General features: G+C 35.8%; 1 protein-coding gene across 2 annotated transcripts in view; it reads right to left on the bottom strand.

Annotated features, from left to right (window-relative positions):
- lsamp (limbic system associated membrane protein) overlaps positions 1–26,896 on the bottom strand; it is a 783,778-nt gene that overhangs the window by 38,637 nt on the left and 718,245 nt on the right. For both annotated transcript variants that reach the window (XM_032590657.1, XM_032590656.1), the window contains one exon: positions 9,421–9,546. In XM_032590657.1, coding sequence (XP_032446548.1) covers positions 9,421–9,546 — 126 coding nt within the window. The remainder of the gene's footprint in view (positions 1–9,420; positions 9,547–26,896) is intronic.

Consider the following 26,896-nt stretch of genomic DNA (forward strand, 5'->3'; position numbering starts at 1 on the left):
AAACGGCCTAAAATAAATTAACAAATCTATTGCAGTAGCATAATCTTATTCAGTGGGGAAACTACTTTTTAGAGTTGAACATAATTTAAATACAATTAAATTAGGTATTCATGACTTTCTTATTTCCTGAGGTATAAATATAACATGACTCACAGGCCCTTTTCATTCCCCCATTGGCTAGTAGACTGGACGACAACACATATTTATCTTGCCACCTCAACAGAGAACAGGATGGTGACGAAGGTAAGAAAAAGAACCTCCAAAGCTTAGTGTTAATGGAAAGCAGTAAGGAGTTGCATTTTTGGATCAGGTTCCCCATTATAGCCAGGAGATGCTCTCTACATGCTAAATGTTGCTTGGGGGGAATGCCAGAAAAAAGCCTTTTTTGTCTGACTATCAAAAACATAAACATGAAGAGTTTATTGAGAACAAGTTGTCTTTGGTCAGATCAGACTAAGATCGACCTTGTCAGAAGCAAACACCACAAGATGGGTAACATAATTTAACAAAAAAGTGAAGTGAAACATTTTAATGGATACAGACTAAGCAATAAAAAAAGTAACACATTTGCTCTAGAGTAATGAATCTCCCCATGTCACCCTGTCGCGCCCCCAGGCTCCACCTCCCAGTAGTCCATTCTGAGCTTCAATCTCAGCTGGCTGGCACCTGTTTGAACGCAGCCTTGAGAAGAGTAAGGGTAGAAAAGAGAAAGAAAACAGGATGATGCTTGCACTTTGTTCATGCGTCACTTGCCTCACATGCGCTCTCACTCTCTTTGTGTCACCCTCTTCTCCTACACAATGCGGTTTCCGGTGCGTACTATCGTTACGTTACTGCAGTGAGACAGTGCTCAGTGGTAATGGGAAGTTTGACACTTTTAAGAGTGCCGACTCTTGTGGCACAGCTCCCAAACATCTCTTGATTTATTATCATCTTAGACTCATAATTTAGCTTAAGTTGGCAAATATGGGTGTTTCGTATGATAATAAATCCTTTTGCATTTAGTGCTTTTATGAGAAGTCTCTGCTTGCCTAATGTTATGCATTTGTTTTGTTAAGAAAGCAATCATTCTTTCTTACTTTTCATTAATTAAATTTTTATTTAACACACACAAAAAAGGAACAAAACACTGCTGAGAATTCTACTGAAGAAAATCGGAAAAGAAAAAGAACGAAACTTAGGAACCAAATGATGTCCTCAGTGTATGTTGACATTCAAAAGAATCAAAAGCCTCAGCCTGGATTGATCAGGAAATGCTATAGAAGCAGAGTAAATATTTGTTGTGTTGCCAAAATTAAAAGTATTAGATGCAGGAGTATGAAAAAAATTGTGACACCAGTAGATTTGGTAAAAATAACTGTTTCTCTTCATGAATTTTTTTTCTGAAACAAAGCACTCAAATTAAAGTTTTGATTCATTTTTTTAAATTATTTTATTTAGAGTGAGATTATAGTGGTGATATATTTTTGCATTGTTATTACATGGATACTATTAATTTTTGGACAAATTTGCTCTTCTTCTGGGTTTACTTTGATCCCTGGATATATGAGTTATGTCATGTGTGCTTAAGAAAGGTCTTTTTCTTGATACTGAAGAGCATCCTAAGATAGAAAGACAAACTGTGCAAATTACAGTTTCCTTGATTTAATAATATTTTCTTATGTATACTAAGTGGAAGACAACAAGGATACTGAATGTTCCCTGACCTCTAAATACAAGAAAAGCAATGTACCTCCAGATTTTTGTATGAACTGTAGATGCCCACGACATTAAGTGATTAAAATCTCTAATATCCTTTTTTCTGTTGGATATGTGGGATCAATTTTTGCATCTCTGTTTCTCCTCTCAGTAATTGAAGTAAAAAAAAAACAATTATGAAATGCTTGTTTTGTGTATACTGGGCTCTTGTAATTACATTTAGATAATCAGAGCTCATTGTAGCCAGTACTTTTACTCTCAAATTCTTTAAATATACACCAGTTCAATTAGGAAATTATAAAAGCATCCTTTTAAAGATTTACATGGATTAAGAGAGTTCAGTTAAATGGTCATAACCCTATTACCTCAAAAAGTAGGTTTTCCTAAAGGTTTTATGATGATGAGCCAGAAAAGATTTAAGCAAAGCCAAAACTGGAATGAGCTGCATCTCATCCAAATGATATGGATAATCATTTATAATGTTTCTTTTTAAAAGACATGCTGCTGCTTTGACATACGGAGGGCGCAACATTTGGCAGTGACTTATTGTCACATAAATCAAAGAAAAAGATGTTCACAATGCTGCGTACTTGGTTCAGAAAAAAAGAGAAGGAACATTGGCTTAAGTTAAGAAGATGAGGTGTTAAGCATTGTTAATGTAAATAGGCCAAAACATATAAAATATTAATATGAATAATAAGATAAACTTTAAAAAAAAATTAAGTTGCTTTCCTTTGTTTTTTCTTTGACGGTTTAATTGTGGTTGTATTTCATCTACGGTAATTAAACCAACAGACCCGATTGTCATCATTTTCACACTAAAATGTCCTGACAGACATTGTTATTTTCTTAATGATTATTTTCCAAACACTAAATACCAATGCAAAACAAAATAATTTGGAATTAAAACTGTTGTCAATTTTAATTTCAAGTTACAATTGTACGGTGGCAATCAAAAGCAATGTATCCTCAAGGCACTTTGCAAAACAAAAACATATTCAGGTGAAACATAGATATATACAATTATCCGGATATAGAGATGTTCAGAATTCCTGCACTCCAATCCTATCCTTTTTATAAATCATTTCTGTTTTATTATGCTAACTGGTAAAATGTTTTCTGACAAAGGAAACCCAACCAATTTTATTGAGTTACTGACTTTGCATCAATTTCTTCTCATGAACAATCATGTGAAAATAATGTACAAATGATTGCAGTGAGTCATTACCTTTGCAGCAATCCCTCATAATGAGCCTGCCCCTGTCCATTCTTTTTTGTGAACTATCAAAATGCATGTCAAAAATTCTAAATTAAAGAAAAATATATTTTTTCCATTTGAAAAAAAAGAAAGAACTATTGCAAATTTTTATATTTAAATCATCAACAGTGGTGGCTTTAATGATGGCAATATAGTTAAGTCCCTGTGGCGCCATCCTGTTAAAAGGAAGCATTAGCTTATGTCTACTGATCCCCAAATGCATTTTTTATTACATAGGTGAATGTCTAGTCAATAGGAAGTGGATGCCCCCAGTTTTGTGCAGTGCAATGAGAATAAATAATTTCACAGCCTTCTTCCTAGAAAGCATTTAATTAGCTCTCTTCAAAAAGTACTCAAACTGGCAAAACCCAGACCGGGTGTTTCGCCGATGACTGGCAGAGATGAACTGTAGAAAAACATTTAAGTCTCAAGACAAATGTCTAGCAATAGCTTCGGAAAAGCTAAGAAAAAAACTTTTTTTATCGAGAAAATGTTTTTGTTTTTTTTCAAATCAAAAACTAGAATTATTAACCACTATAGTAGTTCTGGTTTGAGCAATCTTTATGCGATATAGAATATATAATATATCATATGCACCAATATATGCTTGTCCCAACCTAAGGAAATACCATTGTCAAAAAACAGTTAAAAACACTTTTTTTCCAACCTGAAAAATTATGTTGAATATTCAAAATTTTGTTTTGTTTGAAGAGTAACCAAGTTGGTGTTTATGAAATTCATGTTAGTAAAAGTAAAACTAAGCAATTCTCAATAGTTATCATCATGCAAAAATTAATCCCACACTGGTAAGATGCTTTGTTCTCTTCATTTGTCAATTTGAGCAAGTAAAGATGTGCAAGCCTGCCACAACAAGAGCTTCTCATCATTATGTTGTAATATTTCAGAAAGAAGAGATTGTCTCAACCTGTAGAATATTTTCAAGCTCATGTAAACACAAACATATCTTGATATCTAATGTTTAGTTAGACCATTGTAAATATCGCTTGAAAAGTTGTATTATCGGTACAATTCATTTCTAGCTCCTACTCCTGCCAACACTAATGAGCACCAGGTTTGATATACAGTACTTGTATCTCTTGTTGTATTGTCATGTCAGTTCCTGCTGTCTGCAGTTTCAAAACAAGAGCTATGTATTGGCAGACTTCAACAAATCACAGATTTTTTAGTCTAGATTCAAATCTAGCTCAGTGAAATGTAAGCAATCGACTGTCAGAGTTTGTGTCTCGGTGACAAACATATCGTCAGTCTCTTTGGTGGAGCCCAGTTATGCATCTATTTTCATCACCGCAAAAAGCAATTTCTGGTTAGATTTCCAACCAGCTAGCTGCAAGCTAGTTTGTCATTAAGAAACCAAACACGCCAGTTTCAATCTAATTAGCTGTATGATAACCAACAGAAATAGTCAGCAGCATCAGTGAAAAAGTGGAGCAGAGCTAAAATCCTAAAGCTTGGATGCATTGTAGAAATAGATGACAGCAGTAATGAACATGGACACCTTGAGAATTACTGCTATGACTGTGCAGTAAATAAATCCTAAAATGAAATGTCAGCTGAAACAGTTAGCATCATTTGTCACTCATGTAATTTCATCCTAAAGGAGTACTTCAGGTTTTTCTCATGAAGTTTTACCATCAAGGCTTCTAACCGGACAAACTATGAAGATGACAAACCTTGGAATAATTTATAATGAATACATAATATTCAATTTGGTCTGATACATTGATTTTGCATCATGAAAAAAGCTACACCGCTTTAAGAGAGTTTATGTGTAGATCCAGAAATTATTTGCTTGTAGATTCTGTTAAACCATTTTGAACCTGTCAAGATCATGCCAATCATTGCATATTTTGCAATTCCTCATTCATACTAACTGTGCAGACCTAAAGAGGATTTTAATGGAAAAGTCAGACATGTCTGGCTGATGAACATCTCTCTGCTGCAGCCATTACTCCAAAGGACTTGTCTCATGTGGCATGAAGATAATTTTCTTGTTGAGTGAGCCTGGGTGCTCAGGCATTTCTATGCTCTGCTGATATCCTTGAGTTCTTAAGGATTTGCAGATTAATTGATTTTGACTCTTTAGGGACACATAAGAGCAAACACACAGTAGAAAATAGCCAAGAGTGCAGTGGAACTGTATAGCATGATGGTTTGTTCTGTCCTTGTGTTTGTATGCCACCTACTTTTCTCAAAGACCTATTCAAATTAACATGTGCACAAAGTCATCAGTCTGCATCTCCATATTTATGTAATCATACACGTGGGAGCTTCTGCCAGACTTCTAGCATGAGAGTAGTTGCTTTGATATTTATTTATTTTTTATTGAATAAAATCAAAAAAGGCAATAATGCTGTTTTGTTCTCTTTTTGCTTTGCCTTATTCTCATTGGCAGGAGCACATGGTGTAAGCAACAGGGAATATGAACAAATGAGTGGTTATAAGTTCAGTGTAATGAGGTTTAAGCTCTAGCAATGACCTTGTGGCATTTTTTTATTTTATTTTGTGTATTTGTGTAATGGTGTCATTTATGTAACAGTTTAAAATAAGTATGGTGTCTCTATGCTATTATTGCAAGCAGTTCAAATCGAAAATACATGTGCATCCATGCTTAAAAACTTAAAAACTCGATTCTTATCCTTGTGACACAGTTGAGTGTTTGCTTTGTGTCTCCTTGGTGTATGAAAATACATTTAAGCATTGCCTTTCTCATTCAACCGTTTTATGAATTTTACAACGTAGTGCACATAATTTGATCTCAAGGTATACCAGGCAGAAATAGATAATTTTGAAAATTTTGTTGAAAAATTCAACACTAGGAGTTTCACAGTTCAGAGACTCCAAATGTGCTGTGCATAAAGCTATGGCCAAAATTATCCACACCCCTGGCAGGTTTAGGATTTCATAGATTCTCATAGAAAATGAAAAAGACATCAGTCAAAAGATAACAATATAAAACAAAAATAAATTTTAAAATTCTCACTTCTAAATAATTAATAGAAAAAATATTTATAGGCATGTCAGCAGTCAAAGCCTTCTGATATTTGCTGATCATATTTTGCAGGTTTCCATTAGTATAATGATCTTTGGTGACATGCTCCAAGTCTTTTAGGTCAGAAGCCCCCCTCTAATCCTTCACTTACTCCACAGATTATCTATCAGATTTGAGTCAGGGGTCTGACTGGGCCACTCAAGTCACAAGGGCCCTTTAGGCAAAATAAAAGTTTACTTGAAACATATATCTTCCAGCTATATGAATAATTTTTTATCTTAAATGTAACCTCCACTACAACAGAATAATATAATTTTTTCCAATATAATTTTTTTGAAATAATTTGTTTTCTCATAATAACCTGTCAATAAACAAAGGTTTATCTTGTATTTGCAAAACGTTAAAACATATACTTATGTATGATAGCAAACGTGAAAAGATCTGAGTAAGTGTGAAAACAGCTTTAGAGAGCAAAACAAAGGCTTAAATTGCACACCACATACAAGCTTGACTCTTCAATTTGACTGGCAGTTTGTTTCCTGTGAACATCTGGGGTCCTTGCAAAAAGTCGAGAAGCTTGGTAGCTAAGCACAACAGTGTGAAGGGGTGAGCCTGCCATCTGCCAGACACTATTATCTCTCCCTGCACACACTCATGAGCTGCATCAGACTTAAGGTTTCTGCAGAGAAAGACTCCCACAAAACAGCAGCCAAAATAATAACAGTGCCAGTGTTTTCAAATTAAGTGCTGCTCTCCTCTCAGGAAGCCATATGTGGCATGCAGACATATAGTGCAGGTTTCAATCCTGTCTGTACATTGACCGTTTCGTTTTTTTCAATCTCCCTTCTTGTTTAAAATATGTCTTTCTCAATAACACACAGGGAAAGCAAATAAAAAATATAAAAAAGCAAAGTTATGAAAACAGAATTTGAAATGGCAAATAAAAGCAGACTGTTATAGCTCAGATATTAGCTTTTCTGTACCTCGATAGATATTTTCATCTATTCGTCCAAACAAAATACCATCAATGTATACAAAGGTATTTCAACACCTTTATTAGAAATCTGAACTACCCTCTGTTTTGACTTTATAGGCAATAAAAAAAAAGGTTTTCCACTTCCACCACGCTTCAGAGAAGCTTGCAGACTGTCTGATCCATAAGGCATGTAAAATTAGGGAGAACAAATTGGCCTTCTTTAATGCCTATGTGGAAAAGAGGCAATACACCTCTCCAATTTATTCAGACTCCAGGTGCAGAAAACAGATGTGGTCAGTGAAACATGTCTGGAGTACTGACAAGGTGACGAGGCAAATGATAAAGCGAGATGAATATAGAATGGCTTTCCATCAGCACAAATCTCTCATCAAATCTGGGATTTCATCAACTCCACAATCTTCATCCATCACTCTACGAGCTTATCAGGGACCTGAGACATGCATTGTTTCTCTGAAAAAGCACTACATCCCAAAATCAAAATACTGCTAACATCTGAGAAAAAAAATGCCTATAAAAGTGTTCATCCCCTTGGAGGCTTCAGGTTGTAATTGCTGTTGTAAATAATGCCAAGGTCATTACAATTTGGCAAGGATTTGGAAAAAGGAAAGCAACTATTTAAATTTATTTAAAGTGAAAACAAAACATGTCACTTCATTAATATCAAAAAAGATAACATGAGTGATTGCTTAAAAATGTACCGCATGTGACATTAGATGCATCACTGGCTGCCCTGAGTCGGACTGGATACGTCTCACTCAGGCTGGCACATCTGGTCAATCAACTCTCAACAAGCTCAAGGTTTGTCAGGTGGCTTTGGAATCAATCTTCTTTAATGTTCACCATAAGATTGTAATATGAATCAGATCTGGTCTTTGAACTGGGAGCACCTCAGTGTCCTTCTTTTTCTCTTTGAGCTATTTCTGAGTAGCTTTGCTGTTTATTTGGGGTAATTGTCTTGTTGAAAATCATATATCCTACATTATATTTCACTGACAGTCAAATCAGACCATCCTCTTGGATTTGGCAATATTTTCTGTTTTCCCAGTGCCTGCTGCATAGAAGCACAACCAGAGCATGATGCTGCCATTGCCATGCTTCATGGTGGATAGAGTTTTTGTTGATAATGTCTGCTTGTTGGTATTTGTTGTGCGGTTGAGCTGCACGGCTTCAGGAAAAATAAACAACTGTGACAATGTTGCTGAAAGAAAACATCGTCCAACATGTTGTATTCATTATTATCTTTTGCTTATCCGGAGTCAGATGGGGGGGCAGCAACCTAAGCAAAGAAGCCCAGATTTCCCAGCCACTTGGACCAGCTCCTTTGAAGGAATCCCAAGGCGTCCCCCAGCCAGCCAAGAAATGTAGTTCCTTCAGTGTGTATTTAGGCATGATTTAGTTTCACTACAGTTCATGGTTCACAGATGACTCCATGACTTCCAACAACGATTTTCACAACAGCCTTGTCGGAAAAAGGGACAAAAACCTCTAAAAATTTCTAACAAGACAAACATGAGCTTTTGACTGTACACCTTCCCAGTCATACCAGTTGCCAGTCAACAGGGGAGTGTTGGGTTTTTGCAAAGTAATGTAAATTTTTGTTAATCCCGCACCGGTAGTTGATCAGGTTTGAGGTCAATTCTTTTGAAACGTTGAGGACAATTTGCTCACATTCCACTGACCATATCTGCTTTTTTTATTTCTATGTTTGACATTATTAGAAAGCTTAGAATCCGCAATTTCAAAATCTGTAAATAATTCAAAATGCCCCTGGGGAGACTTGCTCTCAATTTTGCTGTGGTGGGTCACAAATTAACTGGGCTTTGGCAGTTTTATTTGCTACAGTCAGGCCTGTTGAACCACTAAATAAATAAATAAATAAAATTAAAAAGAAGCTGTACGACAACATGAAGTAGGCTAAAGTATCTCAAGAAGCAGCATTTAATGCCCTAGTTAAAAAAAATTCCACGATTAGAGACAGCAAATGATTAAAAACATTAAAACATGGAGCGATGGTGAACCTTGCCCATCCTATCAGAATTAATTTACGAACGTACTGATTACACATTCACGGGGACAAAAACACAGCAAGCCTTTCTTTCCTTACTGAAGGTATGCTATTAGGTTTTAAGTTTATCCATAATTAAAATAACTATTTATTTAAAAATATATATATATTCATATTTACTCAGGTTATCCTTGTCTATTTATCTGAAACATTTCATTGAAAGAATAAAACAGAAGAAGTCTGTAGGATACAAAATATATTTCTTACAGCACTTCACATGGTGAAATCTATATTTCTAAATTTAGATACAGTATTTCAAACTGTGTTTGCGTATCGGGGGTCAGGTAAGAAACTGAACATTAACGGTATATAATGACAAAATCTGTCTCACAACCTGTGAGACACCTGGACAAAATAACCAAAATAATGAGCAATGTTTGCATGTTTCTTACCTGAGGGGTTGAGCAGCCGCCAGGTGATTAGAGGGTCCGGCCTGCCACTTGCCAAACAGCTGAGTGTCACGTTACTGCCCTCATTTACAATGATGTCTTCTGACACCTTGTAGATTGTAGCTGGAACTGTGGACACAAGAGATTTGATGTGTGATTGCACTGAAGCCAGAGTATAAATAATCTCATGAATGTTTCACATAACTCTCAGAATACATTTTCACATAAGGCAAGTAGTGATATAAAACAGGGATGACAATGAAAAGAATGTATTGCTCTTGAGAGGCTAGGTGGGTTTATAGAAAACTTTTTCTGTTAAATTTTGCCTTCAGAGGTCGTTACAAATAATGTGTTGAAAACAAAGATCTCAATAAGCAATTTAATCTTCTGCCCTGGAGCCCAAGCTCAAATAGACAGATTGGTTCTTTTGTCCTGTGGGAGATCCAACAGTTGTTTAGTGCTGATTTTGAGTCAAACATATCTTGAGAAGGCGGGCTTTAATGCATGATTCATAATGTATAGGTTAAAGGTTGAGTTTACCTTCCTTTTTGTATTCAGGGGTGTCTGATTATTATTCTCCTTTGCAAACTCTGTTTACTCTGGACTCCCAATCCTGTCAGTTTTAATGAAATAAAACATAAATAAGTAAAAAAAAAAAAAAGCTTAAAAACAAGAAATTTGGGAGAAGAAACGACCTCTGACATATTCTGAGCGTAAAAGTGATAAAGCAAGTCATCAGCTAGCATGTAATCAATCATGACTGATGCAAAGGGCATTCATCAAGAGTTTCAGAACTCTAAAGTGGCATAGATGAATAATGGTGAGGCAGAAATGCAGCTAAAAATAATGATGAACAATGGTGGATATAATGAAGTTCATTCATGTTTGATTTAAATCAAACAAAATACCTTTTTTTCCTCTAACACATTGATTATGGAACTACTTGAGGTTTTACTTTGCAACATTGAATGAGTTTGAAAATCTAAAACATTTTTTCCTGATCTCAGCCCATCTTCACAAGCTAAAACTTGCCTTTCCTTCAGCGTGGCCTTATAATATCAGTAAACAAAGCAATACCCATGTGCAGTCACAATTGTGAATGCAGGTTTGCATTTCATATTAATATTGACAGTGAAACTATTTCCCTGCAGTGGTCATGCAGCCCATTTTGTCCAAGATTAAAATAGTATTTGCTTTATGGATTCTGGAAATTACAGAAAATTTCACCAAGGTTATATCATAAACTCCAATGCTGGGTGTATGCTGTTGAGACTGAAGTTAGGTGGCATGGAAACAAACAAACAAAAAACAGCCCCTTGTTTTATGCTTTGATTTGTACAGAGAATTGAAGCAGGACCTTTTCATTCTGTCATTTTGACAGATGCGGTCAAAAGCATTCAATCATAATCTATTTTTACGTGTCATTTTTAAAAATAATTACAATGACATTTAACTGCATATACTTTTCACTCAGTATAATCAGTGTTCAACAAGCTGAACAGAGAATTCACATATCTCAAATTGACAATCAAAAGTCAGCAAGACTCTCTGAACGAGGCGCACCAGATCCGCTCCAAAGACTCCGTAACTGTCTGAGATACACAGAGTTCATTGTCCAGCTCAGAGATGATAATTAGATGGGATTTATTTTTTATTGATTGTTTTTATTAGTGTTAGAAAAGAGACTTTAGTTCATACTAGAATACTAGAATACAAGTTTGCTTAGTTAACCAAACATTAAGCCATTGAAAGCTATGCACAGCGTTTACAATTTCACCAAAGAATTGGCTATAAGATCAATACAGACATGTTATATTGTATCCAGTGTTGTATATGGAGCATAAATTTTGTCATTCTAATTTTATTGTTTCCAATAAATAGACCTTAAAGAAATGTTATCTTTAATTCACTGTATGATCATTTTTATAGTGGAATTAAACTTAAAACGAAAACCATGTTATGTTTTCATGAATGAGTGCAGTAAAAGCCAACAAAATGTCTTCATTTGATCATTGCATGGACAGGAATACATGAATTGCTACATATTGCTGAATTTCACCAGACAAGTTGGGGAGATCTTGGGTAGACAAATAGTCAAATATATAATAAATATAATTAAAAAATAAAGTTGCATTCCTGCACACCGGTTTGATATTCTCAAACCAAGTTGCTTGCTGGAAAGAAAACCTGATTTTGTGCTGAAAGTGAGATTGTAACAAGGAAGATAAACATGAACAATGTACTCTTCACCATCAGTGCAGGCCAGTCACATGTGGCAGGCATGAGTGGATACTCAAAAGCTTCCACAATGAGCATTCCCTTTATTGCTCTGGTTGTCCGAAATTAAGATCCCCATATGAGAGCAGGGCAGCTCTAACTTAACTATTCTGCTGAATAAAATGTGATAGGAGTCATCATTTAAGTGTCCTTGTATCCTTTAACTTGTTTGCAATCTGATGTTTTACAAAATAGTGTATATGATTTTAAAGTCACTGAGGATGGTCTCTGATCACTATTTGCAGACATTTATGAGCAGCTCTCAACCTGCAACTGACTCTCCATATAGTAAAGGTAATGTTAGGTCATTAGGCTTTATAGTATCGCAAATACATGTCGTTGCTATATGAAATTGGTTTCATTCATTTAATATTTACAGTATATATGGCCATGGATAGATGGAACTTTAATCCTTGTTTAATCAAGCAAATTAATCACAGGACTAATTTCATAGTTGATCCCCCAAATTTTTTCCATTATGGAAATAAAATCCTACAGTACATGTTAAGGTTTTGAGAGTACTAAATTGGATTTTAAGCCATTTTGATTATCATTGAAGGCTACCATTCTACCATTTAGCAAAATTCCAAGAAAAACCTTTGCAAGAAATAGATCTTCTATTTTACACTGCATGATCCACTAAATGGCGTAAAAGAAATACTTTGCAGGACAGGCTTTGGAGACTGCCAGTGTAGCAGTTTTTTGAGTCTTCAGTATCCCCATTTATTACCATCTGCCAATGCCAAGGACAAAGACAAGGAGTGCTGCTTTTGACTCATTCTGCAGATAAGACACACACTGCCACTTCTGACGTACATCACGAGGACCCTGAAGTATACAGGAAAAGAATAATGTTGACCCTTTCCCTATTTGACACCAGCTGTTTGAAGTTTATCCTTCAGTTCAACAGGGCCAGAGCCTCTCTCCACAAGGAGATTAGTCCCTTTTGTTGATCAACATATAGACAACATGCAGTCAAAAAATTGGTTTCAGGGTGCCACATTAATTTAGTTTAGGCCACACTTTAAACTGGAAAGAATTTTCTTCAAGGTACTAATTTTTTTAAGACAGGGCTTTCAGGTTTCTTTTTGCCTCTCTGGAGATGTCTCAAAAAAATCTCCTTTGTCAAAAAGCATGTGCTGGTGTGTATATCTTTCTGACACTTGTGTCAATATATTCTGTAAGAACATAGAGAATAGAGAATAATTAGAGTAAAAAATATATTTTTAGAGTAGTTTATTCTACCTCTACAAGCAGCAATAGAAATGTTTTCAACTAGGCTCTTTATAGGACTTATCAACAAAAATGTTGCATGTTATTGTTGATTGGTATTAGTTTTGCTGTAAATCTGAGGATGCTAAAGGGCTGCTTCTAGTAAGTCACCTAATTGTGAAGGATTATCCTTTGTCAGTTCCTTTGCCAGATGTAGCTCTTGTCATTAGTACAACTTTCTCTCTCACCCCTTCATACTTTCAAATAAAGGCCATCAATGCCAAAAAATGGATAGCGATAAATACATGTCAACCATAGAATAAAACCTTTAACGCTGCAAAAATAAAAAATAAAACAAACTTGATAGTATGGCATAAAATCATCTTCTAACTTGACAACACTGAACATACAGCCAGAGCTAACATCAAAGCATGTCCATGTGCAATTTAGCCCAGTCAAACCCATGACCGAAAATTAATGAAAAATCTGTATCGCAAGAATTGAAGATTGCTGTTCAAAGTTGTTCTAAACACAAATAGCATAAGATATTTGGGTGTTTTGCAGCTCTTTTGCAGAAATTAACCAAAGGAAAGTTCAGAGTATAGATATATATGATAAATGTCTCTGTGAACTATTGAGACCAACAGGTTGAGAGCTGAATTCAATGCATTTCAATGGTTTATATGCAAAATATCTTGAAAGCAATTTAATCCTTTCCCACTACAATTATACGCTGCTTTCTAAGACAGGAAATCCTAATTTAGTATTCAGAAGTTAACGATTGTAGTCTGATGTAAGATTTGTTAATTGGTCCAAAATAGGACTTTATGATTGTTATGCCTAAGACACTTTTTCCCATGTCTCCAAATCAGCATTAACAGCACTGCGTGAACAGCACACGTTTAAAATCTATACTGAAAGTTTTCAATGATATGGAGCAAAACAGTCATTTGTGAGCAATGTATTGTGTGGGAATTGTTGTTTTCTAAATCTGATAGTGTTGAACTCATTGCTCATTCCTTCATATCGACCGCATTTTCAAAGAAACGGTATTTCAATCTCTGATTCTCCAGCAAGGGTATTATTGGAGCTTTATCTTTGCACAACAACACTAACAGCTTTTTCCCATCCAACATCCCTCCATCTCTCTGTCTCTCTCACTCACACACATAACGCCCCGCTGGAAACCATCTGCCTAATACCAACTGACAGGGCAGTCACAATCATGCCACGCAGCATCTTCACCGAAGTCATACAGAGTTATTGCTGTAGTCAAATGACCTAGCAGAAATGAAGATGTGCTTTCCAGATGTGGCAAAATGAAACAAGGGTTGCTGAGGCAGGGGGCTCTCCATAGAAGTGACAGAGGACCAAATTGTCAGTTGTTTTTTTATATATATTTTATTTATTTATTTTCATCTATAAATCAGCTGTTGGGGTCTTGGTGGGGAAAACTGATGAGTGGGAGGTGTGACTGGCAAATAAATCTTCAGAAGCTGATAAAATAAATGGATCGGGAGGGGACGCAACAGCTCATGCTGCGATAATCCTGTCGGATATAAAAATGGGGAAGGAGGGACAGAAGTGTGGGCGAGAAATGAAGACGGAGAAGACATGAGAAAAGCATAACAATGGGGAAGAAAAGAAGTGTGAATGACATTTCAACTCGTGCGGCCGTACAGCGCCTGGTGTTCAGCTGTCGGCAGTGACAGGGGGCGGGTGAGGGCGTGATCATAGGTCAGCCTTCAAGGAATATTTGTGGAAAGGGCAGCTAGCTGGAAAGCACTTCCCCTCCAAAACTGCAGGAAAGTTGACATGCACAGTTTGCAAAAGTTTTACCAATGAAATGAGTTATATAAGATATTTAATACTTATTAATACTTTAATACTTCAGATCTTGCTTTAGAGAATTAATATTCTTGTTTATCATAATTCAACCCATCCAACACGGCCAGCATCACCTATATTCAAATACAACAGGTCATGTTCCGCGGTGGGAGATGTCCCTTCTTTATGGCAAGTTTCCCAACCACAACAATAACAAAAAATACCAAATGAAAAAGCAAGGCAACCACCACCAACAACAAAAAAAGATTTTTGGATAAAAAAGACAAGGTCCTCAGACAGAAACAGAAAATTAATTAATCTCAGATGAAAACATTTTTAAAAATATACAGTGACCTTCATTTCAACTGCTATTTCAAACTTCAAAGACAGTGATATAGTGCACACACATAGAAAGAAAGAATAATTAGAGAAAAACGTGTTCATGTCTGCAGGTTTATGTCCTTATCACAGTATATTGAGCAGACAGGAAGAGGGAAAATGAAAGAAAAAGAACCTCAGGCAGTTCCTGACTATAGGTGTCAAGCTTTTCCCAAAGAGAAGAAGTGTCTCTCAGGAAATTCAGGAAAAAAAGAAACTTTCTTTACTGACTGTATAATTAAAGAATGGACAACTGCAGAAAAAAAGGCCAAAGCAGTCACTATGTAAACAATAGTGAAATAGAAATGTGTTTATTATGTTTTACTCAGAATCAGTATGTAATTCTGTTCATGTGCAGTAGCAATTGTTTAAAAAGGAGCAGAAAAATATTTCACATCTGTGTTATTTCAGTATTCTGTTGAAGACAAATATGACTAGAGTTGGAAAATTTCAAAAAGATGGGGACAAGGCTACTGAAATCATTAAAAAAGCAACAATTCTATCGAGCATTTACCAAGAATTCATGAGCATCACTTCAAGGTCAAATAAAGTAAATAATTTCCAAACTGATCAAGCTCTTTAATAACACTTTATGTGAACAAAAACAAATTTAACCAAAGTGCTATACACGGACAAAAAATTAGAAGATATAGAACAGACATAAAGAACAAAAAAACGAGTAAGAAATTGGAAAGACGTTTCATGTTTTCTCACAACAGACACCAAGAAGCAGGAAGAGAAAAAAAAAAAGAGGTCCGAGTATGAAACCATGACAACCCCCAAAGAAAAGTCTTCAATGTTCCCACTAAAAACTTGTCATAAGATCAATACAATATTCATATCAAAAGAGACAGGAAGTAAGTTTGCCTGTATTTCAAAAACAGAATGCAGATTCCCAGTGGATGTGAGATGCAGGTTTACAACCACAATAACCACATGTGTCTAGATTTTCCCCGAGATAAAACTATGCTGCCACTCATATTTCAGATATTGCTGGAATAACTTAGAAGCTAATTGAAAGGATCTTCACCTTGTGCTGAAGCAGGGGAGGCTGTCCTGCTGAAACCCCAATGGGGGAAATCGCAGTCATAACGACAGACAAGAACAAACACCTCAGTGACATCTGAACCTCATTGGGGAGTAGGAATAGCATTCTGTCAGATGATTAAAATGTATTGATATGGGATATTTTGCAATTGAATTGTTGAAATCAAATAAACATTTGTGATTTTATGCTCCTAGGAAAACTCAAATTGAAAGGTGAGACAATCCATTTGGCAAAAATAGTGCATGTAGACCTAAGGGAAAATGTATAGTAATATTTTTATTAAACAGACTATCACAGCTGTGACAGGCAGCAGGTCTGTTTGAGAGAAAATCCAGGGTTTCTACTCCCGGTTCATCCCTGTCTGGGACTGAAGATGAGTAGCAAAGGTGGTCCGACTTCTAGTCTCCTTAATTTCAAATGAATAGAAATCACACAAAAAATGACTTTGGCTTGCAGATGTTATGCAAAAGAGACTTCCCTGCTGAGTTTGAATAAACCACAAGAAATGATCTTTGGGAGATCTTTTGCCCTTACCTACTTGGGGGAATTGTCAGCAGCTGACGAAACCCGTTTGAAAATCAGATACTGAGGCATAATTCAAAATAAGGTTTATCAAGTCAGTAGTGTGACTTGATCGTGGTCCATAGGGTGTTTGTCAATAAAATTATAAAATATAGTTAAACCATTTAGAGCATAGCATTGCAGAAAAATAATACAGCATATACAGTACAGACCAAAAGTTTGGACACACCTTCTAATTCAATGGGTTTTCTTTATTTTCATGACTATTTATAAGGCAAGAAATCCCACTTATTAACCTGACAGGGCACACCTATGAAGGGAAAACCATTTCAGGTGACTACCTCTTGAAGTTCATCAAGAAAATGCAGAGTGCGTGCAAAGCAGTAATCACAGAAAAAGGTTGCTACTTTGAAGAAACTAGAATATAAGGGGTATTTTCAGTTGTTTTACACTTTTTTGTTTAGTGCATATTTCCACATGTGTTATTCATAGTTTTGATGCCTTCAGTGTGAATCTACAATGTCAATAGTCATGAAAATAAAGGAAACCCATTGAATTAAAAGGTGTGTCCAAACTTTTGGTCTGTACTGTACACTAAAGAAATGCTCTTCAGGACCATAAAACATTTAACTGGTTGTTAAACTGCTTATGCCCTACATCTAAATTTAGTCTTCTAAGTTCTCCTGTGATGTCTCATTTTGTATGCAATAACAACTTATATTTTCTAATGTAGCAAAAAAAAAAGCACCAATATTCTTGTTAGGTTAATCTCAAATAAAAACATCTATAAATTAGGTTCTGAAAAGAAGCAGGGAAGACAGAGAAAAACAAAATGAGTCTTCTCCCACCTGTATTCTGTCACATTGCTTTATGTTCAAGCTAAACTGTTCATTACAATGCACAGATTACGGTGCCAAACTCTACTCTCTTGTTTAGCAGACATACAAGAAAGAAGGAAACAACAAGGTAGCCTTAGTATTTGCAAAATTCATCCCCATACTCACTGGCTTTATGGACATAAAATAGGAAGCAGAATCCAAAATGAAGGACTTTTTCATGTTGCTTTGATACTTCCACAGTTCCGTTTTTTTAACATCAAAGATGTTATCGTACTGTACAACAATAACAGATTTATAAAGATTGAGGTGTGTGTGTATCATTAAGAATGTTTTGTATTTTTCCCCTATATGAGCTCATTTTTTTTGCCTTGGCTAACATTTACCCCCCACCGGCTCTCTGTGTGACATTTGGAGGAGGGATATGGAAGCCAGTGCATAAGAGGCATATGATTATGCTCAGCTAATTTGAGACCATTAGAGGATAATCAGGAGAAAGCACTTGCAGCTTTTTTTTTGCTTTTGGCTTTTAGTGCTTGGAAGCATTAGCACCAATTACCTCCTTTCTATAAAGAAAGTCAGCTCAACCAGGGCAGCCGCTGTCAAAACTAAGAGACTGAATCTCGTCGTTTTAAATAAGCACCTGCTGTGATTAAATGCTGCTGTGTGTTTATGTCTACTTCCTCAGCAAGCTTGTTTTTAGCCCTTTTGTGTGTTTACAATACGGCACCTTAAACCCACAAGGTAATATGTTATTGTAAAAGGTGAAAAAAGCAACAATTAAGTGGCTTAAACCATTCATGCTGATTAAAGTAAAAAACAAAACAAGTAGGGGAAGCACACAGAATTCATGCATATGAAGACTTCAGTGAAATGGTTGAAAAAGAAATTGAAACCCTAAGCTAAAAATGCTTACAGAACATAGTAAGCATCTTTACTTACTATGTAAAAAGAATGTTTCAACAACTAAACATTCTCCTTCCGCTCCTTCCATCACTGCATATTTAACTTGCATTTTAGTGGTATAGAACCTTTGCTGCTTGAGCTCCAGCATTGCCTTTTCACTCCACTGATACAATCACATCTGTCATTTGATCACAAAACTTCAACACAGATATCAAACTCTATTCAAGTAAAAGTTTACAAAACAGTCAAGTAAATTAGCAATTTAGAATTTATCCAGGAAAAAAATAATTTAGATTGATGCCAAGTGATGCTAAGCACTACATAAAAAAATTGTTCCAATATTAGCACATTAGCAGAACTGTGCCCCTCACTGTCCCAAGCTAGTTCTTTAATTATACTGTTCTACAGATGCTGGAGGACACACTGACTACTTCCTCACTTTGCTTCTTTCTTCAACTCTCCATTATTCACTGTTATTTCAACAATTAACTTTATATTTTTTCTCCGTTTCTTTTTCTTTCCATAGAGGTTACATCTGGTCTAGTATTCTGTTTTGCTGTAATAGCTTCTTGAAAGGGGGCATCAGCTGAGTTACAACTGTCAACAACTAAACATTCTCCTTCCGTTATTAACTTTTATATTTATTTAAAATAGAAAATAAAACACTGAATTAACACTGACTTGTGACTGCTGAAAAAAGCATGATGCTGCCACCACCGTGTTTTACATGCTGAGTCCAGGGTAAAATCTAATTTTGGACACATCTGACCCATGTTGTCTTTCTCAGGATTGAAGTTTTGCAGTTGCAACAAGATCAGTGAACTGTTTGTGACAAGACAGGAAGCAGTTTGACAGGAGCACAAGCTTGATGGTTATGTTGCTATTTTTATTCAGTTGAATCACACACAAACAGACATTTTGTCCAACCAAATCTTACTCAGTGATCAAATATGTGGTTTATCACTTTATTTACTCATCTTTAAACCAATGTTTGATCTCATGAAAAGCGACCTCTGCATAACATGGGCAGCACACACATTAGTCTAAATACACGTTTCAGCTGACTATTCCATCTCCCTATGCAAACTGTAGGATGCTTGTATTGTTTGCATCAAAACCTGAGGTGTCTTGTCCGCAGTCACCCAGATAGATTCTTGCTAAGTGACCTGGAAATGCAAAGGGGACTTTTCACTAACTACATTTCCACTGCACTTATGCCTTTCACCATAAATTGAAGAAAGGAAGAAGAGGAAGATAAAAAAACAAAGGAAAAAAAGAACTTTTTCTCTCCTCATTTCTTATGTAGCCCTTAGCACCTGCAGTGCTTTAAAAGCCCAAGACGAATGAGAAACTTTCAAAGGAAACACAGAATGTAACACAGATGCCATGGCCTACTGGCGATTCCTGACTCAAGGAGGTGAAGAAGAGCTTTCCATTTCTGCTGACTTTTAACAGCGTGCTAGAGCTATCAGATTTCCATCCACCCTGTTATAAACCTCGAGTGATTTGGGGACCCCCAAGGTGATTAATTAAGTGGGTAGTTCTTTTTTTTTTTTATTATTATTCTTCCAATTGATGCTTGGGCTCAGGGCAGCAGCTTGTAAATCGCTTCAACATTTAATTGGTCTCTGCACTAAAACGTGGAGATCAGGAGATGCAAGGCAGGAAGGTCCAAGAGCAGTTTTTCCTCTAAGTAATGGAAAAGAGGGGATCAAAGAGGAGAAAATAAAATAACGTTAAACATTTTTTCCTCATTGTTTTCAGTTAAATATTTAAATACCCTGAACAAATCTACCATACTGTAACCACAGACATACGTATATGGTATTGCATTATAGAGAAGAGCAAAAATTCAATATGTTTTTAACCATTGTTTTTTACAAAATAAAAATTTAAAATGTTTGGTGACCATTTATTTTAAGCTGACATACAGTATATTGATATAGCTATTAATAAAATGTGCTACCAATTGCCTTAAGACCTAATTATTACATAGATTAATTTGATCTCAGAATAAACCCAACTATTTTACAGACATTTGGTTCAGAACAAAACATAAAACAAAGGAACAGGGATAACCCTGTAACTCAGGGTTACATCATAAAATTATACCTCTGAACACATCAAGTACTGTTAACTTTAAAATGGAAAGATCGTATCACATCTGCAAACCTACCCATCTATATGACCTACCACGTAAAACAGATTATTAAAAAGAGAAACAGTGTGAAGCAAGTCACTTTTGCTTTGTCATTTCAAAAGTTTTCTCAATGAAGACTCGAAGGTTGTTGGACTGAACTTTCTTACACTGTTATTCCACTATAGTTATCAAATATTTTTTAATTTGTTTACTTACTTTATCTTTGAATTTGAAAACGGCCAGAACTTGAATAAAATACATTAATTCTTCGACTAATTATTTATAAATCTCAAAAATATGCAGCCATAATGGTTTGTCTTTACAGAATGACATTTTGCCTCTATGTTCTTCTCAGAAACAGGCGTTTTAGTAAATATTTTTCATTAATGGTTAATTCTTATGCATTCAAAAATAAGGTCAAGTTTAAATGTTTGCAGTCCACTAGTGTGTCTTATTGACACCCCCTAATTTATAGGAAAGCCTGAGGTTCAAAAGATTAACATACAGAACTACTTCTTTGTTCACCCAGGCAATAAAAAGTGGTTTAGATTACAGTGTGGCTTACTGTGGCATTCAGATGGCCTTTCAATGTAATTCCCCTGATTCTCAGAGACCCTTAAGTATGTTCCAAGGAAGTGAAACTAACAGTCAGCACTAACCAATCAATACTACCCGATTTATTCCCATTTGAGACAATCTGCTAAAGTTGAACGTGGACTCTTTAAGAGTTCGCATTTCTGTGTTTATGTGTCAGTGAGGAAGTAACAAGAGTCCTACATGCTTAGTTTATAAAGTATTTTAATCTAATCTGAGAGGCAGCCAGGAGGCATTCTCATCAGGCTCCCAAACCATCTCATCTGACTCTTTTTGATTCACTTCGAGCTCCCCTCAGACAATACGGCTCTTTGCCTTGAGCCCAGTCATCCAAGCCAATTTCAGGTGCTTCTATTATGAGACATTATTGTTTTGGTCATGATTCAAATTTCATGTCCATGGGTAAAGGTCAGAAAATAAATGTGTCAGTTACCTCTCAGAAATAAGACACAATAAGACATGAAGTCCTTCTCATTGACAGCCTCAACCTGGCAGAACGGGTTCATCCTGCTCTTGTTGCAATAGCTCTCAACCAGATCTCAGATTATCCTTAGATAGGATTATGAAAATCTTCATATTGAGATGACGATTTTACAAAAGTGCAGGTAAATCATAAAAAACATGTTTTGGCTGCTTCTATATACAAAGGAGCCTTAAATGACATGACTAAAAACATTCAAGTTACTTCCCAATCAAATTATTATATTTATAAGAATACTATGCAAGACCTGACAGTATACACACAGGAGATCAAAGTAAAAAAAACAAAATGTGCCCTTTAAGGAGCTCCAGGGGTTATTTAAAGGAACAATGGTAAAAGTAAAGGTCATGATTGTGGTGTGTATGCGTGTATTTTCTGTGAGAGTGTGAGTCTTACTTTTTCAGAGGATCTCTGCAGGTGGGCTTTTCTATCTGTGCACAGCTACACACCAGGTTCTTTATCAGACTCTGAGGACTTTTGGACTTGCATGAAAACCTCTTTCCAACAGCTGATCTACTTTGTTGGGTAGTATTTAGTCTCCTTGTTCTCCAAGGTCAAGTTCTCCTGTGTTTCAGTGCTCCCAGGTTGCTATTAAGTTCCTCTTCTTGAGTTTTCTTCAACAAACCTCCGGTGTTAAAAACCATCTCGGAACTAGCCTTTCCACAATTGTCCTCCGCACCTCTGGCGTACTCAAATTTCCACCAGACTGTCTGCTCCACAACACCTTTTCTAAACTCCTCTCTGCTACATATTCACATCTCATCAACTGCTAAACAGGAACAGACTTACCCTCTTTAATACTGCCACGTCACCACACAGCCGTAAGCCCACGGCCAAGCTACAACTCTGATTTAATCAAATCGCTGTTCAAGACTCCCATATAACAATACTGTCTTAAACAGATGCCACTTTAACCACATCCAGAAAGGAGAACTTCTTTAATCACACTTTTAACATGTTGTACATTTTGTAAAAATAAAAAATAAAAAAAATAAATTGATTATGTTTTACTACCGATATCCTGTTATTTGATTCTGTATGTGGGTCAACTAACATGACAGGAATTTGCTAAATCAAAAATCTTTAGATGTCTCTTTAAAAATGTTTTTTCTTTCTTTGATTTGTTTTAGTAAACTTAGCACAAGACAAATGCCATCATAGGTGCTAAATAATTCTCATCAAGTTAAAGGTTCAAATCCCCATAATTTTTAAACATTCCATCAGGCCAGCATTTAAGCTATGGGACATAATTTTAAGGATCTTGTAATAGCTGGCATTTATTATGTTTACAACTATTCATCCAGCCACTGTCTAAAGCAGCTTGTCCATGGAAAATCATGGTAGGGCCAGTACATATCACGACTGGTATTTGTGTGAGAAGGTTTGGAAGATTCTCAAACAATCGTTCTGTGATATAATTGAGACATAATCGGACGGTGATATAATTAGAATTATATTAAACTGTTTGTTCTTCTATCAGAAAATAACTGTTTGAGAGTATTGCAATGTAATAAAGTGTCATGAAATGGTGGTGTTGGTGGTGAGGCAGATGCTTGCAGACCCAAGTAAAGATGAAATGAAGGTAGTTTAATGATGAAAAAGCCAGAGTACAAAATCCAAAAACACCAGGCAGCACAACTGAGCGGAAGCCAAGGCTCAACGCCGGTAGCAACTGGTTATACAAATGGATTGCTTACAAGAAGAGACGCATACGACAACCGACTGGTAGATAGACAAGGACCCGACAAAGACACAGAGACACAGGTGACATTAAGTACACAAGGGGTAATCAGGGAACGAGACACACCTGGGAACAATCAAAGGGAGGACAGGACAACACGGAGACTCAGAAAACTCGAAATAAATACACAGAAAAACACAGATCATGACATAAAGTGGATCACATGTACATAACTGAACATGATTTTGATCTGTTTGTGGAGTAAAGTGTCATGAGCTGTTTGCAATAACTTGGCACTATAAATAAAACAAAACTGAAATGTATTATCCAGATGAAGCTGATAGGTAACAAGTGTTTACAGCTTGAAAAGTGCATTTTTAGTGTAAAGTCTAAAAAAATGCACATCCCAGTTCCCAATTTGCATTTTTTTCTGTTTTGAGAATCACAAAGACTGAGCAGTCTTGTTAAGTGTTACAAACTATGTTAATAAATTGAACTTGGACATTGCTTTAAGATTCAAAACAATAAAATGAGTTACAACAACTTCAAATTTAATCAGTTTTAACATCAGGTGATAGAATACTGGGCAAAGTGGTTTGCACAGATAAATATATTATCAAATTCTCTATAGTAATTTGAATCATGGAGCCATGAAAAAAAAAAATATGAATGACAGGGGGAATGACAGAAAACAGTTTTTTTTTTTTTGCTGAGAACCCAAATGGGCATGGTATTGAAACATCTGCGCTCTCCAAAGTGCCATAGCAATTAACCATCTTGCATAATTTCATACTCCTGACCTATCTAACACAGTAAGCAGTTTAAAGGTTTACAGCCTCTGTGAGTGCTATAATACAAACAACACAAAACCAGGCATAGCCACAGCTGTCTGAGAGAATCTCGTGAGCTGGTTCATCTTTTACCTCGACGAGGCTTAGGAGTGAGGGCAAACTTCTTGTTGCTAAATAACAAGAAGCAAGTGGAAAAAATGGAGATTGTAATAATACGAATTTGCCTGTAGATGCTTGAGCAAAAACAATTGCTTAAATTGGGCTTGCAGTTCAAACAGAGATGAAAAGTTTAGCAAATTATGAATACCTTTTTGAAATGGTTTGTTTAGATAAATGTCAAACCTGCGGAGTTCTCTTCTTCCATCCGTTAGAAGTTTATTAATCCGTCTTTGACAAAGCAGGGAATAGAGGTCACACTTTGGTGTTTTGTGATTTTTTTTAACCACCTTATCAAAATGATGCTAATGGACTGACTGATGAAAATCAAAGGAGAAATAAGCATAACTAAAACAATAGAAAATACAAAAATAAGTAGCAAAAATTGACTGACAAAATCTTTCTCAAACAAGTTCCTCACATCTTGCTCGATTTATCTTTGGCTCCAGAATGTAAAAATAAATAAAAAATAAATGTAAAAATAATAAAATAATAATAAAAAAAATGCCATTGATTGGGTTGACTGAGTTACAAGTTTGCTGTGTGAAGAACTGTGAACAGCTTCTGGAGTGGAAAACACCTGATACACTTAGCTGGAGACTGCCACACACTGCTCTCCACCCGCACACACACCCCCACACACGCCTACACCCCCACACGCATGCATACACGCATGCACAGTCTTTGACTGTGCTCACAGCTGCTCTTTCTTCTGCAGGGACATGCTCATCATTTCCATCTTTCTTTCTCTCTTTAGTCTCTGTGGATGTCACCAATGCTGCTTTTCAATTTCCTTTTACATTAGTTGCTTCCTATATAATCAAAAACATTCTCATAAGGATGCAGATGAGCTTTTTACACCAATATCTTACATGTGCATCTATCATTTTGTTCTTCAGTTTATCGGCTGCAATCGATCGCTCAACTCTTACATCATCACTGTCACTTTTACTCCGGTATGTCTTTCATTTCTTTCTGCATTTTCCCTTGAGCTCCAGTGTAATGAGTAGGCTACGGGAGTTGAGTATTCCCTAGCTCTGACAAGAGATAACAACCCCATATGTTTATTTACTGCAGTGGCTAGTGCAGCATCTAACCTCTGCCAACTCTTGCGTATCTTCACAGGAAGAAAATATTGCCCATCTAATCTGTAATTTCACCATCAAAATGTAAAAAGTAGGAAGATCTTTGACTATATTCTGTGATTGCACTGTTACTTTGGGACACCTAATCACTGGAAAGCAATATACTGTATCAAAATAGTTAATTTTTATTTTTTTACTAAAATAATGAGACTTTTGAATATGCAAGAAAATATAAAATAAATGAATATTTGAGTATGAGTATCATAGTCTCAAAGTTTAATATCTGGAATATCCAGCTATTGAGTGGGGAAAAAAAATCAGACTATGAATGCACCATTTTGAAAATTTTGGCCAGTATCAATATCTGATATTATACCATTATGCTCGATGATCAATATTTACTTATATTACACGTATCAATGCATATGTCTATACATATAACATATTCCTACCTTTTCGATGTTGTGAAAAAACTACCATACCACAGAGAGGGATTCTCTGCTTTAACTCTACTCCCAATCCTGCTCTGCATCACTTACATAAAATGAATACTCCATTAGGACTACCTTTTCCTTCTTCAACCACATACACAACTGGCAACAAAATGGAAATGAAAACTGATTGTTAATGTCGATCCAGTTTTATTAATGGGACTGATACCGATATGTTCAAGCACACTGGCCAATACTGATATTAATGCTGATCTATTGTGCATCTCTCATCTAAACTTTGAATTCTGAAGTAGATTACAGTTCCTAGCATTGCCTAATTAGTAAGTAGTAACTTTCTGTTATCTGTAGGAAGATGTCACGGTCAGACAATGGGGTCCATCAGCCTGTCCGTTGCCAAAATCACACACTAAACAAAACTTGTAAAAGCGCACGCAGGGTTCTCTTGACCCCCTCCTAGGACTGTGGGAGGGTAAAGGCATTTTAGACAGCTATTGTGAAGTATAAGACAAATTCAATTCAACATTAGCCTATTCAATACATTCAACAAAGAACTTATCCAATAAAGCTCAACCAGGCTGTGTTATTGTTCCTATAACAGCTTCAGCAGTACAAAAAAGAATGCACTCCACCAGGAAGGAAAAAAATGTTTAAAACTGGTTTTAGAGATTGTTAAAACTGCTCACAGTGCATGCATAATGACACAAATTTACATATAGACTGCACACAAAAACAATTTGCCTGTCACAATATCACTGATAGCCATTTTTTGTTTTGTCAGATCCCACTGTCACATTGCTTAAAACAAAACTTATTAAGCACTAAGATAACTCAGCTGCAGTCAAACTTATATTTCCTCAGTTAATGCTAAAATATGGATTTTATCAACTCTAAATATTTGTACTTTACTAAAAAACTGTAAACATATATTTTTATTAGTTTTATTTCTTTATGCGATGTTAATATTTCAAAAAAACTATCAACTAGCAAAACAAAAATTGGAACTACTTACTGCAAACTAGTTACCTTTATTGCACTTATTGCAATTGTAGCATTTTAATAAAGCAACTGTAAATGAAAGAGTTATGCTTCTTCA

The sequence above is a fragment of the Xiphophorus hellerii genome, chromosome 18 (assembly GCF_003331165.1).
Source record: "Xiphophorus hellerii strain 12219 chromosome 18, Xiphophorus_hellerii-4.1, whole genome shotgun sequence".
Classification (NCBI taxonomy): domain Eukaryota; kingdom Metazoa; phylum Chordata; class Actinopteri; order Cyprinodontiformes; family Poeciliidae; genus Xiphophorus; species Xiphophorus hellerii.